This window comes from Trichosurus vulpecula, assembly GCF_011100635.1.
Source record: "Trichosurus vulpecula isolate mTriVul1 chromosome X unlocalized genomic scaffold, mTriVul1.pri SUPER_X_unloc_1, whole genome shotgun sequence".
Taxonomy (NCBI): Eukaryota; Metazoa; Chordata; class Mammalia; order Diprotodontia; family Phalangeridae; genus Trichosurus; species Trichosurus vulpecula.
This window is the reverse complement of record NW_023494377.1, coordinates 2,198,939-2,214,408: the sequence shown is the minus strand read 5'-3', so window position 1 is coordinate 2,214,408 and position 15,470 is coordinate 2,198,939. Positions and strand designations below refer to the sequence as shown.

Here is a 15,470-nt window from a genome sequence, read left to right as displayed (position 1 = left end):
AACCAATCTAAATACCTGGAGGAATATTCAGTGTGCATGGCTAGGCCATGCCAATATAATAGAAATGACAATACTGCCATGCTCTAAAGGCTCTCATTGGCCATTACATATATAATTAGCCTTCTTGGGAGGTCTTCAAAAAAAGGGCTTGAATGCAGTAAGAAGAGGAGGGCAGTTCTGCCCCTTTCCTATCTCTCTAAGTTCCAAAGGGTTTCAGAGGTTACTTGAGGGCAAATTCACCCAGTGTTTTTTTTGTTCAACCATGACCTTGAAGGTCTGGAGGGATTAGGTTAAAAAAAAAGTCAAGCAAATGAAAGAAAGATGAAGCAAGTAGAGGGGACCAAAAGACTTGTCAGATGGTCACTGAGCGGGTCTGAGAATCTGTCCCTAGATCCTCAGTGCCTTCCTTAGGGACTGAGGAGCCATGATAGCTTTGCTGCTCCCACCCTTCCTGGCAAAGGTCAGCATGTAGACACAGCTGAGATGGTGCTCTAGCACCAACCTCTACCGTTCTTCACCTTCCCACTGAGACAGAGCATGTCACCTCTATCTCTCTTGTATTTATTCTTTCCTTATCTCAGGTGAATGAGATTGATCTTAGAGATGAATGGAGGCAACTGGGAGATCCATTCGAGACTTGTCTTTTCCTCCCTCTTTGCTTCTCCATCTCTCACTTGCTTGATTTTTTTTTCTAGTCCACCCCTCTCCCCTATCTTCCTAGCTCCCTTCAGGACCGTGATGAGGCCAAAAACCACTCTAGGTAGTTCGCTCTGAAATCCCTCACAGCTTAGAGAGTGCTAGAAAATCAGCAGGTATTCACTGAGCAATCACTATGTGTTGGGCGCTGGCTGGTCAGGGATACAAGTATAAAGAATAAAGCAATCCCTACTCATAAGAAACTTGCATTTTAATGTGGTGGGGAGGGGAGAGGACAAGTAGATAGGAGAGTCCATATAGCATAAATGTATATTTATACTGTATATACCTACTGCATCCAGGGCTATCACCAGTTGTCTTGATTTACATCTTGCCAATGGACCGTGATGACTCTGGAGGAGAGAGTGAGGCTGGAGGAGAGAGTGTGACTTTGCACAGCCCTGCCTCACTTAAATCCAATTCACTTGTAAGTCAAGATATCATCCTTTTAATGTCATTGGTGCTCTTCCAGAAGGAAGGATGAGCAACAACAACATATAAGTATACACAAATATAAACAACATAAATACAAAGTGAATAAATGCAAATAAATACAAAGTATTGAAATATAAGAGGGCACTAGCAGTTGAGGGGGGAGAATTAGGAAAAGTTTCATGTAAAAGATGGTGCTTGAGCTGTATCTTAAAGGAAAATAGATTTTATGAGGTAAAGGGAAGGAGGGAGTGGATTCTAGGCATGACCAATGCAAAAGTGTAGTGATAGAAGATGGGATAATGTGCGTAAGGAGCAGAGAGAAGACAATTGAGGAAGTAATATCCAAGAGGGAATAATATCCAACAAGGCTGGAAAGATACTTTGAGGCTAGGTTGGGAAGGGTTTTAAAAGCCCATTCAATTCTTGAGGCCATAGGGAGCCATTAGAGTTAATTGAATAGTAGGGTCACATGGTTAGATATATTCTTAAGAAAAGGTTTTGGGCAGCTGTATATATGGCAAAGTGGAGTTGGAAAAGACTTGAGGCAGAGAGATCAATTAGGAGGCTATTGAGATAGTTCAGGTGAGAATTGATGGGGGTCTGAGCTGAGGTGGTAAGTTTTTTGTTGTTGTTCAGTCATGCCTGACTCTCCATGACCTTATTTGGGGTTTTCTTGACAAAGATGCTGGTGTGGTTTGCCATTTCCTTCTCCAGCTCATTTAACAGATGAGGAAACTAAGGTAAACAGAGTGAAGTGACTTGCCCAGGGTGACTCAGATAGTAAGTGTCTGAGGCTAGATTTGAACTCAGGAAGAGGAGTCTTCCTGACTACAGGCCTGGTGCTCTATCTACTGTAGCACCAGCGAGCTGTGAGTGGAGAGGAGTCAAATGAGAGAGATAGTGTGGAGGTAGAAAGGATAATATCTGACAACTAATTGGATAGATGGGGTGGCAGAGAGTCAGGAGGAGTCAAGGATAATGCCAAAGTTACAAATATGGAAGGATGGTGATGTCTTCTACAGAAACAGGGAAGTTTAGAACAGGATATGATTTGGAGGAAAAGATAATGAGTTCTGTCTGGGGCATGTTGAGTTCCAAATTTCTCCAGGACATCTCTTTTGAGGTGTATAATAAGGCAATTAGTAATGTAGGACTAAAGCTCATATGAGAGACAGATTGGGGCTGGACATATAGACCTGGAAGTCATCTGCATGAAGAGAGTAAAGTCATGGGAGGAGGGTATGAGAGAGACAGACACAGACGCAGAGAGAAACAATAACAGCTAACATTTATACAATGCTTTAAGGTTTGCAAAGAACTTCACAAATATTATCTCATTTTATCCTTACAATAACTCCTGGGAGGGAGGTACTATTAATATCCCCATTTTATAGAGGTTAAATGACTTGCCCAGGGTCACATAGTCAATAAATGTCAGAGGCCAGATTTGAACTCCCATTTTCATGACACCAAATCTAACACTCTGTAACAACGATGCTACTTGTAGCTACTGTGGCTTTGTAAGGCCAATAACACCAGCACACAAGAGAGCTACTAGCACAGGTTCTTTGATCTGCTTTTCTAAGGAAAGCATCTTTAAGGGGTTTACAATCTCACTTTGATTAAACATATATATATATATATATATATATATATATATATATATATATGATTCACTTAGTTCAGGGGGAAAAGTCAGCACCCTGAACTTCAGAGAAAATACAAACAGAACTTACAAGCAGGGAAAAATAACACAAATCAACAGACAGGCTTCTAACCATCTGACCATAGCAATATATACAGTTTCCAGAGAGAGAAGCACCAACATCTGGGTTTTCAAAGGGGAGGGGCGGTTCTTTAATGGCTGCCCAGAGTCTCCACACCAACACTCTTCCAAAGAGTAAGCCCCAAGAAAAATGCTAACCTCAGAGTATATATACCCTTTTTCTGGCCCTGAGGGCTTCCTACCTCTTGAGGGCTTCCCACCTCTCTGTGACCTAATTAGCAAAAGGATATGGGCCTTCCTACAAACAAAGGCAAGGCTCAATCAAAGTCACTTGGTTGCCTTAGTGCTAAGAAGCACTCTGTGACCAGAGTGGCCTTTGTTTTCTTTGAGTGACTCAGCTTGCCTCATTGAGCCTCACTGGGTGTTGGGGCTTCTCTTCCAGGGCAGGAAGCCCAGGGACCATGCCTGGGAACAGAGAACTTCCTGTGTGATGAGTCATGGGGCTGGCTGAGGGGAGGTGTTGACTCCAGAGCCACGCCCTATTGGGTGTTGACCTGGTCTACGCTAGGGGGAGGGGCCAGCTCAGGAACCAATCAGCCCTGGTCATTTGGGCGGCGCTTGATGATGTCAGGAACTCTATAAGAGGGGAGAAGACGGCTTGAAGACTCCTCTTTCCTTTTCCAGTTGGCGCGGGAGCAGTGGCAAGCATGACTCTGGGCCAGCCCTTGCTCTCGGGCTGAGCCCAGATGTTGGTAACTATGAATTGTATTGGGTCTGTCTGTTGATATTTGTAATTTGTTTGTATTTTGTTCTGAAGGTCGGGATGCTGGTTTTGTTTTCCCCCCGAACTAAATGAATGTTCTGAACTTCAGAGTGCTGGCTTTTTCCCCTTGAAGTAAGTGAATGAATCTGTATTGGGTCTGTCTGTTGATATTTGTAATTTATTTGTATTTTATTCTGAAGTTCGGGGTGCTGGTTTTTTTCCCCGGAACTAAATGAATGTTCTGAACTTCAGGGTACTGGCTGTTTGTTCCCCTGAACTAGCTGACTGTAATCTGTATTTGGTCTGTCTCTTGATGCTTGCCTGCATGCTCCCCTGAACTAACTGGCGTTTTTTCCCCTGAACTAAATGAATGTTGTCTGTATGCTAACTGAATGCTGGATTAAAGTAACCTGGTCAACCCCTTCACCATGCTTTCCTTGTTTAAGCAGATAAAAAGAACCTGCACTTTCCCAGCGTGCCAGCAGCCTCCTGGGTGATGGCTGTGGGGGGATCTTACGCCCCCACAGGAGCTGCTAGATGGATTGTTAAAACACACTCCAAAAGAAAAAACAGTGAAGTCCCACTTTGTTTGCCATTACACACCCTTGCCCCACCTAGCAGTTGCCACTAGAACAGAAAGTTGGAGAAAATCCACAGTTAGGGGGCATAAAAGACAAAGACACTAAAAGAACCAGGAAAGAGCATTATCATGAAAACCCACAGAGGAGAGGCTGGTCAACAGTGTTCAAGGATACTGCAGAAAGGGCAAGAAGGATGAGGACTGAGAAGAGACCAGGTAATCCAGCAACTAAGAGATCATTAGGAACTTTGGAGAGAGTAATATTAGTAAACTGGTGGGAATTAAAGCCAGATTGTAAAGGATTGAGGAGAGAGGATAGGAAGTTGAGACAGCGAGTATAGACAGCTTTTCAAGGAGTTTGGATGAGAAAGGGAGGAGAGAGAAAGGATGAGAACTTAAGGGGACAGCAGGATCTAGAGAAGACCTGGACATGTTTGAAGGCAGTAGGAAAGAAGGTAGTTCAATTAGACAGTAGGGGTTCATGGTGAGGGCAATTTGCTGAAGAAGACAAGAGGACCATGCATGCATATAGAGGGGTTGGTCTTGCCAAGGAAAAACCTCTTTGTCAGAGACTAGGGGAGAAGATGAGTGAGTGGAAGATGATGACAAGGGGTTTTGAGGTGAAAAGAATGGAATAAGAGGGAACTCACCATTGAACAGCCCCATTTTTCTCAATAAAGTAAGAGGCAAGGTTTTCAGCTGAGAGAGAAGGGGGAGGCGGAGAGATGAAGAGGGAAGAAAAGGTGTTGGAATAGATTTTGTGGGGACTGAGAGAGGGAATCAATTAGTGACTGTTGCCTTGCAGCAGTGAGGGCTCAGTCAAGGTTGAATTATGTCAATTTGTAACATATCTGGTCAGCATTGTTGGGATACTTCCCTCAGCTTTGTTCAGTAGGAGCAAAGGAGATAGATAGTGGGAGTAATCCAGGACTGAGATTTGGCAAGGGAACAGAGGTGATTGGAGGAGGGAGTGTGGGATTCAAGAGCAGAGGACATTAGAGAGTTGAAATGGCTAACTTTGATTGAGGTCAGGGAGGGAGAAAAGTAAAATCAGAGCAGTAATAATGGCCTGAGAAAATACCGGAGGGTGGAGGGACTGGAGGCAAAAAACAGGTGTTCAAGGGGCGAGGCCCAGGGATAGGTGGAATGATAGCAGGTTGTGGTATGATAGGAGAATGTAGGACTTTCTAATTAGGGAAATGGAACACTTGTGGATACTTGTGAGCTCTGGTGGGTGACCATCCCCCTGTGTGCCTGAGGGGGAGTGAAGGAGTAAAGGATCAGGTCATGGGATTTAAGGAGGCTGAGGAATTAGGAGGTTAAAATTAAATACGAAAGTCTCCTAGTATAAGAGCAGGGAAGAAAAGGAAGTGGTGAGCCACGTGATGAACTCCATCAGAAAGGAGGAATAACCTGGGGTGGTGGGGGGGGGAGGTGTACACTACAGCCATCATAATTAGGACTGTGTGGATCATTTTGGTTGAGTAGATTTCAAAGGAAGAAAGGTAGTAGAGGAGGCAGAGGGTAAGTCTGGAAGTGACAACAGGGAGCAGGGAGACTCCCCCTTTAGGATCAGTGAGCAGGGGAGAGTGAAAAGGTCCAGCCAGGGCTGGAGATGATGGCTGAGGATGCAATGGCATTGGAGGGGAGCCAGATCTCAGTGAGGGATGATAGATAGAAAGAACGTGAGACAAGGAGGTCCAAGATGAAAGGGAGCTTTGCTCACCCTACAAGAACAGGAAAAGAAGTTTGTCTGCTGACATGCAGTTCCATCTACCCTCATCTCTCCTTGTTCCACACCTAAGCCTCTTTTTGAGAAGCAACAAAAGATCAGCTCCAGTTGTGTATTATCTCTGCTGTTAGAATGTAAGCTCTCTGGGGAGCAAGGGCCTCTCCGTTTTTGTCTTTGCATCCCCAGGGCTGAGTACATTTTGTTGTTGAGTGGGTTCAGTTGTGTGATACTCTCCATGACCCCATCTGGAGTGCTCTAGGCAAGGATACTAGAGTGGTTTGCCATTTCCTTTTCCAATTCATTTTACAGATGAGGAAATTGAGGCAAATAGGGTCAAGTGACTTTCCCAGGGTCACACAGTTAGGAAGTGTCTGAGGTTGGATTTGACCTCAGGTCCTCCAGGGCTAGGGCTTTATCCAGCCAAAGGGCCGCACTTGAGGACCTAGAGGTAGATTCAGTCCAAGTGGATTCCGTCAAAGGGCCACACTTGAGGACCTAGAGGGCCACATGTGGCCTTGAGGTGGCAGGTTCCCTACCCCTGGGCTAGGTTAAGGAAATCCTATGGAAGGAGGCCTATTACCATGTCAGTGCTTTTCTACCCTGCCCTTCTAGCTCATTCTGCCCTGGAAAAGTACAATCAAGCCAAATGGTGTCTTTTTAATTGTATCTGTTAATATTACAACCATAGGATGGCACCTTATTACATTTCAGTGAATATACAATAATGTCCTGTACCGCCTATGACATAGAGCAGTGACCATGTAGCACCAGTGCTGTGACAATGCCCTTATTCTAGCTAGAGTTGGGTTTTTGCCAGATGATGCTTAATAAGCTAATCAAAGGGCCCAGGAACCACACCAGTAGCAGAATGCAGTTATTCTGGGACCTAAAAAATAATAACCGATTTCTTTGTGGGATTTAGAGGAGGGTTCTGTTTCTTTTTTGGAAAGAGAGTGAGCTGAAAGTCAAATGCATTTATAATTTTGTTGAGATGACTGCAGACCCCAGAATCAAGCAAGGATGCAATGAATTTTTGTTGTAGTTGTTCAGTTGTATCCAACTCTTTGTGACCCTATTTGGAGTTTTCTTGGCAGAGATAGTAGAGTGGTTTGCCATTTTCTTATCCAGCTCATTTTACAGCTGAGGAAACCAAGGCAAACAAGGTGAAGTGACTTGCCCAGAGTCATACAGCTAGTAAGTGTCTGAGGACAGATTTGAACGCAGGAAGATGAGTCTTCTTGACTCCAGGCCCAGCGCTCTGTCCACTGCAGCTAGCTGCCCTTAAGCAATGAATTAAGAAATCTTTATTAAGTACCTACTCTCTTGTCCTAAAAGACAAGGATACAAAGAAAGAGCCAAAACAGCCCCTGTCCATGAGGTTAAGGTGCAGAGATGAGGCAGGAAAGCATGTGCAAATGCATGGAGATGAGCAATGGGAAGTAGGCAGGGGTGTGCTGCCTGGAGGAGCAATTGCCCCGTTTTCAGAGTGAGCATTTACACCTTAGAAATCAGCAAATGCTACACATCAGGGCTTCATTTATTGTTCTGTTGATTGTCTACACTTTAGAAACTCTTAGAAACAGAGAAAACATTAACAACGTAGATTAAACTTAAAAGTGTGTCCTGTTGTTAAAGAGAGCCTGTTGTTAAACATTTACCAGCATACCACTGGAAGTAGGCTGGTATGGTTCAAAGGACCTACAGGTGGATTCAGTCAAAGGGCTGCACTTGAGGACCTAGAGGTGGATTCAGTCCAAGTGGATTCCGTTAAAGGGCTGCACTCGAGGACCTAGAGGTAGATTCAGTCCAAGTGGATTTAGTCCAAAGGCTGCACTTGAGGACCTAGAGGTGGATTCAGTCCAAGTGGATTCAGTCAAAGGGCCACACTTGAGGACCTAGAGGGCCACATGTGGCTTCGAGGCCATAGGCTCCCCACCCCTGACCTAGCCCCATGGTTCTAAATACTTGTTGCTCTGTATGACTATTATCTGAAACCTATTTAAAAACCCATTTCTTTCATAGAGAGAAGGCTGAACAGAGGCAAGAAGGACTCATTTGCACTGTTGAATGGAACAAGTCTGCCATGTCCAGGGTTTGGATTCTTTGGGGGAAAGAAAGAAGTGCCAAGTAGCATTTGGATGCTTTGGGGCCACAATCAAAATATAGCTTCTTCTCCAACCAAAGCAGTAGCCTGTTTGGAGCAAATTTAAAGGAGGCCACTATGAATCTTCATCCATCTGTTTACATGTCAAGGGAGGGGAGACGATGGTTCACTGGACGTCGATTGTGTTCATTTAATTCCGTTTCCATGTTACAAAATGAGGGCGTGTTGCCTTGCACCAAAATAAGGCTACTCTGTCCCGCACCATCCGTCTGCGGCCCCAAAGCACCGAGCCTATAAAAACGAAAACAGCCGCCAAGGACCATAAAGGAGCAATAAGAAACCGTCTCTCCTCTAGCAGCTGGGAACTCGCTGCCGAAGCCACATGATTCCTCTGCTGTGCTCTATTTTCCCTCTATTTCTGCTATGGCATTTAACCATGAAGCTTCTGAATTTCTGTGTTATAGACACATGGCTCCTCCGTGGGTATCTCTATCCCAACTAATAAAAACCTCTGGCTGTGTTATGCAGAGCAGCTGCAAGTCTACAAAGACTCAAGTTGTTACTGGTATTGCAGCTGTCTTGTGACCATGTAAATAGCTTCTTAGGTGCCTGTATGTCCTTCTGAACCCTGCAAAATAATATCACAAAGACCATTGACGCCCTCTTGGCATGGATGCCTACCGGCATTATCTGAACTCATCCTTCCTCATCCTCCCACTTCTTCCCAATAAAAGATTTAAGAGTTTGAGTCTTCTGTTCTGATCACCTGAAGTGTGGCAGTCGGTCTGTCTTGTTCTCTAGCTTGGCAAACTGGAGAGAAGTCAGAGTTTCAGGAGCTTTGCTTGAATTGTTGGCCTTTTTTTCTGTGCCTTGCACCTCCTCTCTGTCACTCTGTTGCTGTTCAGAGAGGATCTTCTGCCCTCAATTTGGCCTTGTGTGCAAACTGCCCAGAGAATGGCCGTGTGTCATTCCCGAAGTTAAAGCTGCTGACTAAAACTACTCCTGTTCATTTTGCTGGACTGGCTGTTTGCAGATAGGCCTCAGAAATATGCCTCCACCACCAATCAGGAACACCTGGCTTTCTGTCAAGGTCACTTCCCAAAGAGCTCAGATCCATTTCTGACATCTTCCTAGCCGCTCACATCATATTATCCTGAGTCCCTATTCAGGCTCTCGGCCTCACTTTTGTAGGCCAACAGAAAGGATGGTTCCTCCTAACAGCACCAGATCCTCTCAGGCCATATTGAAGAGCAGTCCCAGTCACTGAAACATAATCAGGAAATGTATTTTGCCCTTCTAACTAGGTTCCAGTGGGCATGTCCAAACTCTATAGTGAGGCAGGTATAGACAGCCACTGAAACGTAATCAGGAAATGTATTTTGCCCTTCTAACTAGGTTCCAGTGGGCATGTCCAAACTCTATAGTGAGGCAGGTATAGACAGTCACTGAAACGTAATCAGGAAATGTATTTTGCCCTTCTAACTAGGTTCCAATGGGCATGTCCAAACTCTATAGTGAGGCAGGTATAGAGATCACTGAAACGTAATCAGGAAATGTATTTTACCCTTCTAACTAGGTTCCAGTGGGCATGTCCAAACTCTATAGTGAGGCAGGTATAGAGATCACTGAAACGTAATCAGGAAATGTATTTTGCCCTTCTAACTAGGTTCCAGTGGGCATGTCCAAACTCTATAGTGAGACAGGTATAGACAGTCACTGAAACGTAATCAGGAAATGTATTTTGCCCTTCTAACTAGGTTCCAGTGGGCATGTCCAAACTCTATAGTGAGATAGGTATAGACAGTCACTGAAACATAATCAGGAAATGTATTTTGCCCTTCTAACTAGGTTCCAGTGGGCATATTCAAACTCTATAGTGAGATAGATATAGACAGTCACTGAAACGTAATCAGGAAATGTATTTTGCCCTTCTAACTAGGTTCTAATGGGCATGTCCAAACTCTACAATGAGACAGGTATAGAAGGTCAGTGGTTCAAAGAAAAGTTCCTCAAATTGACCAGTGATAGATTCTGTGCAAGCCAGAATGGCTGACCTTGAAGACAGGATATGCAGAGATAATTTAAGGATCATAAGTTTTCCAGAAAAAAACATATTAAACATCCTGAATACCATACTGCATGAAATACAAGAAAACCACCCAGAAGTCTGGGGAAAAAAAACAGATGCCAAAATCCTCCATAGATCACACAGAAAATTAGACTTAAAACTCCAAGGCACAAAGGAAATCTTTGGATTTCAATGCCAGATAAGAAATTTTTAGAGTGGCCTGGATAAAGACCTTCAGCTCTGAAGGAAAAATCAGTTCAAATAGCCCAGAATTCTACTACATCTACAAAAAATCAGAAGAGCTTAAAACATGACATTCCAAAAAAGCAGAGAATGGGATCCCCTCAAATAACCTTCCCTGAAAAGTTGAGCTTAATCATCAATGAAAACATCAACAAAAGAGGGGCATTTGAGTCATTTCCAAAAAAGAAACCAGAAGGAAGCAGGGCGTCCAAATAGCAAATTCTCCAAATGTAAGGGTCCGAGGTGATTGATTCAATCGATCAAATCAAGTGGCAAGATGCTATTCCCGAATACCTTAACCAGGTGTTAACATTTCTTTGTTGAATCAATCGATGATTTAGAATAAGTGCAGAAAAGTTATTATTCAGTTTAGAAGGCCTCGAAAGCTTAGATGAACTGGAGTGATGTTACACAGGAAGTGTGTTAGGATTGGTGGAGGAAATGTGTTCATCTCCTGTGGATCATGTATAAAATTAGAAGAACAGTCTGGAACTCAGAGTATTTGAGTGTCTAGTGTTAGAGGAAAGCTGTCCTTGAGAAGGAACTGTTTCGGGGAGAGGAGGAGGACAGGGAGAGAGGGAGAAGAGCCCCTACCTTGGTCTTTTTCTTGGTCTTGCTCTCCTCCTCTCCATCCCACCCTCCCCCCCACCACCACCACCACCAACTTTAGCCAGAGAATGACCTGATAAACTTCAGAGTATTAAGGGATTTGGACATTTAGATTAATATATTAGCACCATCCTTGAGATAGCAGCAGTTGGCAGCATTATCTGTATGAGGAGTAGAAGACAGATTAGATGCTATGAGGAAGGGCAAACGCAAGGATCTATAAGGAGCCCAGCAGGGAAGTTACACCATAACTAAGGGGAGTATCTTGAGAACTACAGCAAAGGATGCCTAGGAGATAGAGGGTACCTCTGTGCCATAAGTACTCCCTAAGTCTGAGCCCACTTTCCCCTGGACTCTATGGCCTAGTGGGAGCATAGATCTTGGACTTGGGGAACGGGAATGTTTTGTACCAGTTGCACTTGTAAATAACTAGTAAATTTACTAGTTGCACTAGTAAACACTTTCTAATCAAAAGCTAATAAAAACTGGCCGACTAATTGATATCAACTAATAACCACGGGAGGAAACACACTGATGGGAGCTTGTGAGTTAGAGCAGTAGAAAACACTTCAGGGTTAATCCTAGAGCCCTGAGGGAATAAGTAGCTAGCCTCACTCTGGGGATCCAGCCAGCAGGTGCCAGTGGAGGTTGGGAAGAGTACATTCAGAACATGTGCTGTACCGAAAAAAGGTACGTAAGTACAACTGTTTTTTAAACAGCCAAAGCAATAAAATCAATTCTCTCATGCGGCTAGTGCAAGATAATATTATTGCTTCAGGAAAAAAGAAATTTGATCAAAAGTTCAAAGAAAGAACAGAGAGCAATCATTAAGGAACAAGAGGATCCACGGCTCTGAAGATTTAAGGGCAATTTGAAAAGATAAGAACAGAGAAGGATGAAGACCTAGGTTAATATTCCAGGGATTAAAAGCTACACTGCTATACTATCCTCCCCCCCACCACCACCCCCTGAAAAGTAAAGCCATTGGTGGGAGCTAAGGCGCTACAGTTTTGAGAGAATGCTGACCCACAAAGTGCCTTGGATGTGAGGGGAAGCCTTCTACCATGCGTTTGGGAGAGGAGGCAAAGATTCAGACCATGGGATAGTCCCTGAGGCAAGCAGTAAAGCCTCAGGGAACCCACCTACATGCAATTATAAGTCTTTTTAGTGGGGAGTGTCCAGTTACCTAAGGAGGAATCCTTTGATATGTGGCTTTGATCTATGTCACTGAGATGTTACAGGAGAAGGTGCTTGGAAAGCCACAAGACAAGCAGAGCAGTTCGGTTACTATCCTGTTAAAGCCAATTTATCCTTTGAACCCACCTGTACAAATAGAAATCATTTTATATACCATAGTCCTTTTCTGTTCTTGGGACAGTGAAATATTCCTGTTCGGTGATGTTTGTCAGGAACATAATAAAAAAGAAATGTTTTGTTAAAAAAAAGAGTGGCAGTATCGCCACCCCCCACACACACACACACACATGGAAAAACACATGCAGGCTCTTCCCAGAGAGCCTCAGGGGCCTGCTTTTGATGTCTTCTATATAATAATGATGAACATTCCCTTGGTTACTAAGATGTCTGTGGGTGCTAGATTACTAATTGAAGATGCAGAGATTGTACAGAGGACATTAATGTTAAATTCCTAACTACTTCCCAAGAGAAAGGTGAAAATGTGGATCTCGAACGTGTTACCTTCTCTTCAGTCACAGCTGCTACCCTATTTCAGGCCTTCATCATCGTCACCTAAATCATTACAATGGACTTTAAAGCAGTATCCCTGCCTCTAGTCTCTCCCCTCACTGGATGCAGCGGAAGACCTGGGCCTTTTTAAGCTAGGTCTTTGCCTGTGTCTCGCCACTGGACCCTGATCGCTTTGGAGGAGAAAGTGAGGCTGATGACTCTGCATAGCTCTACTTCACTTAAATCCAATTCACTTGCAAGTCAAGATATCCCCCTCCTGATGTCAGTGGTCCTCTTTGAGAATGAAGGCCGAACAACAACTCTCCCCTCACCAAACCATCAGCCACATACTTGCCAAAGTGATTTTCTGAAAGCATAGGTCTGACCATCTTATCCCCTTACTCAATAAACTCCAACGGCTCACTGGTAACTCTAGGCTCAAACAGAAACTCCTCTGTTGGTCAGTCAATAAACAACAAGCATCTATTGGGCACTTAATGTGTACCGGGCACGATGCTAAGTGCTGGGAACACAAATACAAGCAAAAATATAAACAATTCATGCCCTCATGGAGTTTACATTCTAATGGGGGAAGATAACCAATAAAAGGCAGCTGAAAAGGAGTCAGGGAGAAGAAAAGGTGCTGTCATGGAAGCATGGTAGCAAAATCTGGTGAGTCGGGAACAGGCTAGGAGGATATTGAAGGATGGCTAGTCCAGGCCTTTCTTCAAAATGGAGTTTCCAGGATGGGCTCACCAATAGGAGCAGGGGACAGCAAGGGGAGAGGCTTCTTCTAAGGTGAGAAGGCCACAGGGGAAGAGAGACCTTCTACTATAAGAGGGTAGCTGAAGCATGGTGCCAAAGTTTGGAGAGTCACGAGCAGGCCAGAAGAAGAGTGCATTAGGCATTTCAAGCTCTTCACCCTACCTGGCCCCCTTCTACCCTGTCGGTCTTATTTTTTTTGGAGGGGGGAAGACAGGGCAATCGGAGTTAAATGATTTGCCCAAGGTCACACAGCTAATAAGTGTGTCAAGTGTCTGAGGCCAGATTTGAACTCAGGTCCTCCTGACTCCAGGGCCGGTGCTCTACTCACTGTGCCACCTAGCTGCCCCCCCCCTTGTCAGTCTTCTAATACTTACTCCCCTCCTTGTCACCATATTGGCCAACTTGCAATTCCTCCCATGGAACACTCCATCAGCCATCTCTGTGCTTTTTCATGGGCTATCCCTCATGCATGCAGTACTCTATCTCCTCACCTTTACCTCTTAGAATAATGGATTTCCTTAAAGGCTCTCTTCACCTTCTGTAGCAGGCCTTTCCCAGTGTTCCAAAACTGCTAATGTCTTTCCTTCTAAGTAAGGGTCAGAGGAAGAAGAGGAATACTGATAATTGGTGATTCCTTCCCCACGAGTCCTGAGGTAGCTATTTGTTGCCCTGATAACACCCTAGAGAGGAATGTTATCCTTCCTACATCATGTATCTAAGATACAACAGTCCAATCTCTTTGGACATATAAAATCAGTGACTACTATGCACTTCTGGAGATTTCAGGTGGACACAAGTGATACTGCCAGAAGGAAATGAGAAAGTATTTCCAAAGATTATGAAGTCTCAGGCAAGAAACTTAAGACTAGAGAGACACAGGTTGTATTTTTCTCACTGGTGCTTATTAAAGGCAAGGCACACAGAAGAGGAAAAAGTGATTGCAAAAAGGTGGCCAAGGCGGTGATATCTGCGAATGAGGTTTGGATTTCTGGACCATAGCTTAAAATATCAGGATGGCACACTGCTCGCCTGAGATGGCATGCATTTAACAAAGGCTGGTGAGAATGAGTCTGTCAAGTGTCTTGGAAACATAATCAGATAGACTTAAAACAAAAAGACAAGGGAAGAAAGATGAAAATCAACCCGTAGCCACAAGATAGATTTTTTTTTAAAAAAACAGGTTTTGGCCCGTTTATTAAAATATACTTTTGTACGGTTTACTCCTCACTGGTGTGTTCTGGCATGCTTCTAATGATACCAGAATCACCTGAATCAATGATAGCCAGTGTACATACTCTGTAGTACTTCCCACATGCTGTACCCAGTTCAATTTTATTGCCACTGTAGTGACGTATGCAAGTTTTGGCCAACATAGCATCATATTCAATCTCTGACTTCCTCAAGGCTGGGCAGTTGTTGGCTAAGATGACCACTTGGGCTTTGCCTTGTCGGATCATTTTCAGGGTCTGTTTGTAGCCCAGCATGTATTCACCACTTTTCATGACCAGCTGGAGCCTCGAGTTGATGGACTCCAGAGACTTTTTCGTCTTCTTTGCGGCCGCCATCTTCCTGCCTGTGGTGTGCGAGGACCCTCAGCCAGAGACCTGCCGCTGAGATGGCCGGGAAGCGAGAAAGCAGCCACAAGAATAGCTAACTAAGGATGAAGAATAACAGTTGAGACAAACAGAAGTTAATAGGAGAAAAGAGCCCATGGTCTCAAGGAGCTGTACATAAATAGCCGAAGAGCAGGCAATGAGGAAGGTCAGCTAGAGGGCCTAACATAAGGAGGAAATGTTGAACCTATAGGTATCACTAAGGCTGTGTAGGATGAAACCCATGACAGAACTAGGGATATGGATGAGTATTTTATCGTTGTTGCTGTTCAGTTGTTTTCAGTCGTGCCCAACTCTTCATGACCCCATTTGGGGCTTTCTTGGCAGAGATACTGGAGTGGTTTGCCATTTCCTTCTCCAGGTCATTTTATAAATGAGGAAACTGAGGTAAACAAGGTTAAGTGACTTGCCCAGGGTCATACAACTAGTAAGTATCTGAGGCCAGGGTTG

At 44.2% G+C, this 15,470-nt stretch overlaps 1 protein-coding gene across 1 annotated transcript; it reads right to left on the bottom strand.

Moving 5' to 3' along the window:
• Window positions 1-14,624: 14,624 nt before the first annotated feature.
• LOC118832995 (60S ribosomal protein L30-like) lies at window positions 14,625-14,972 on the bottom strand. Its single transcript, XM_036740379.1, has one exon. It carries the CDS (start codon window positions 14,970-14,972, stop codon window positions 14,625-14,627), a length of 348 nt encoding a protein of 115 aa, XP_036596274.1.
• Window positions 14,973-15,470: the final 498 nt, after the last annotated feature.

Coding starts and splice junctions, on each gene's coding strand:
- LOC118832995 (XM_036740379.1), bottom strand. CDS start 14,972: ATGGCGGCCGCAAAGAAGACGAAAAAGTCTCTGGAGTCCATCAACTCG.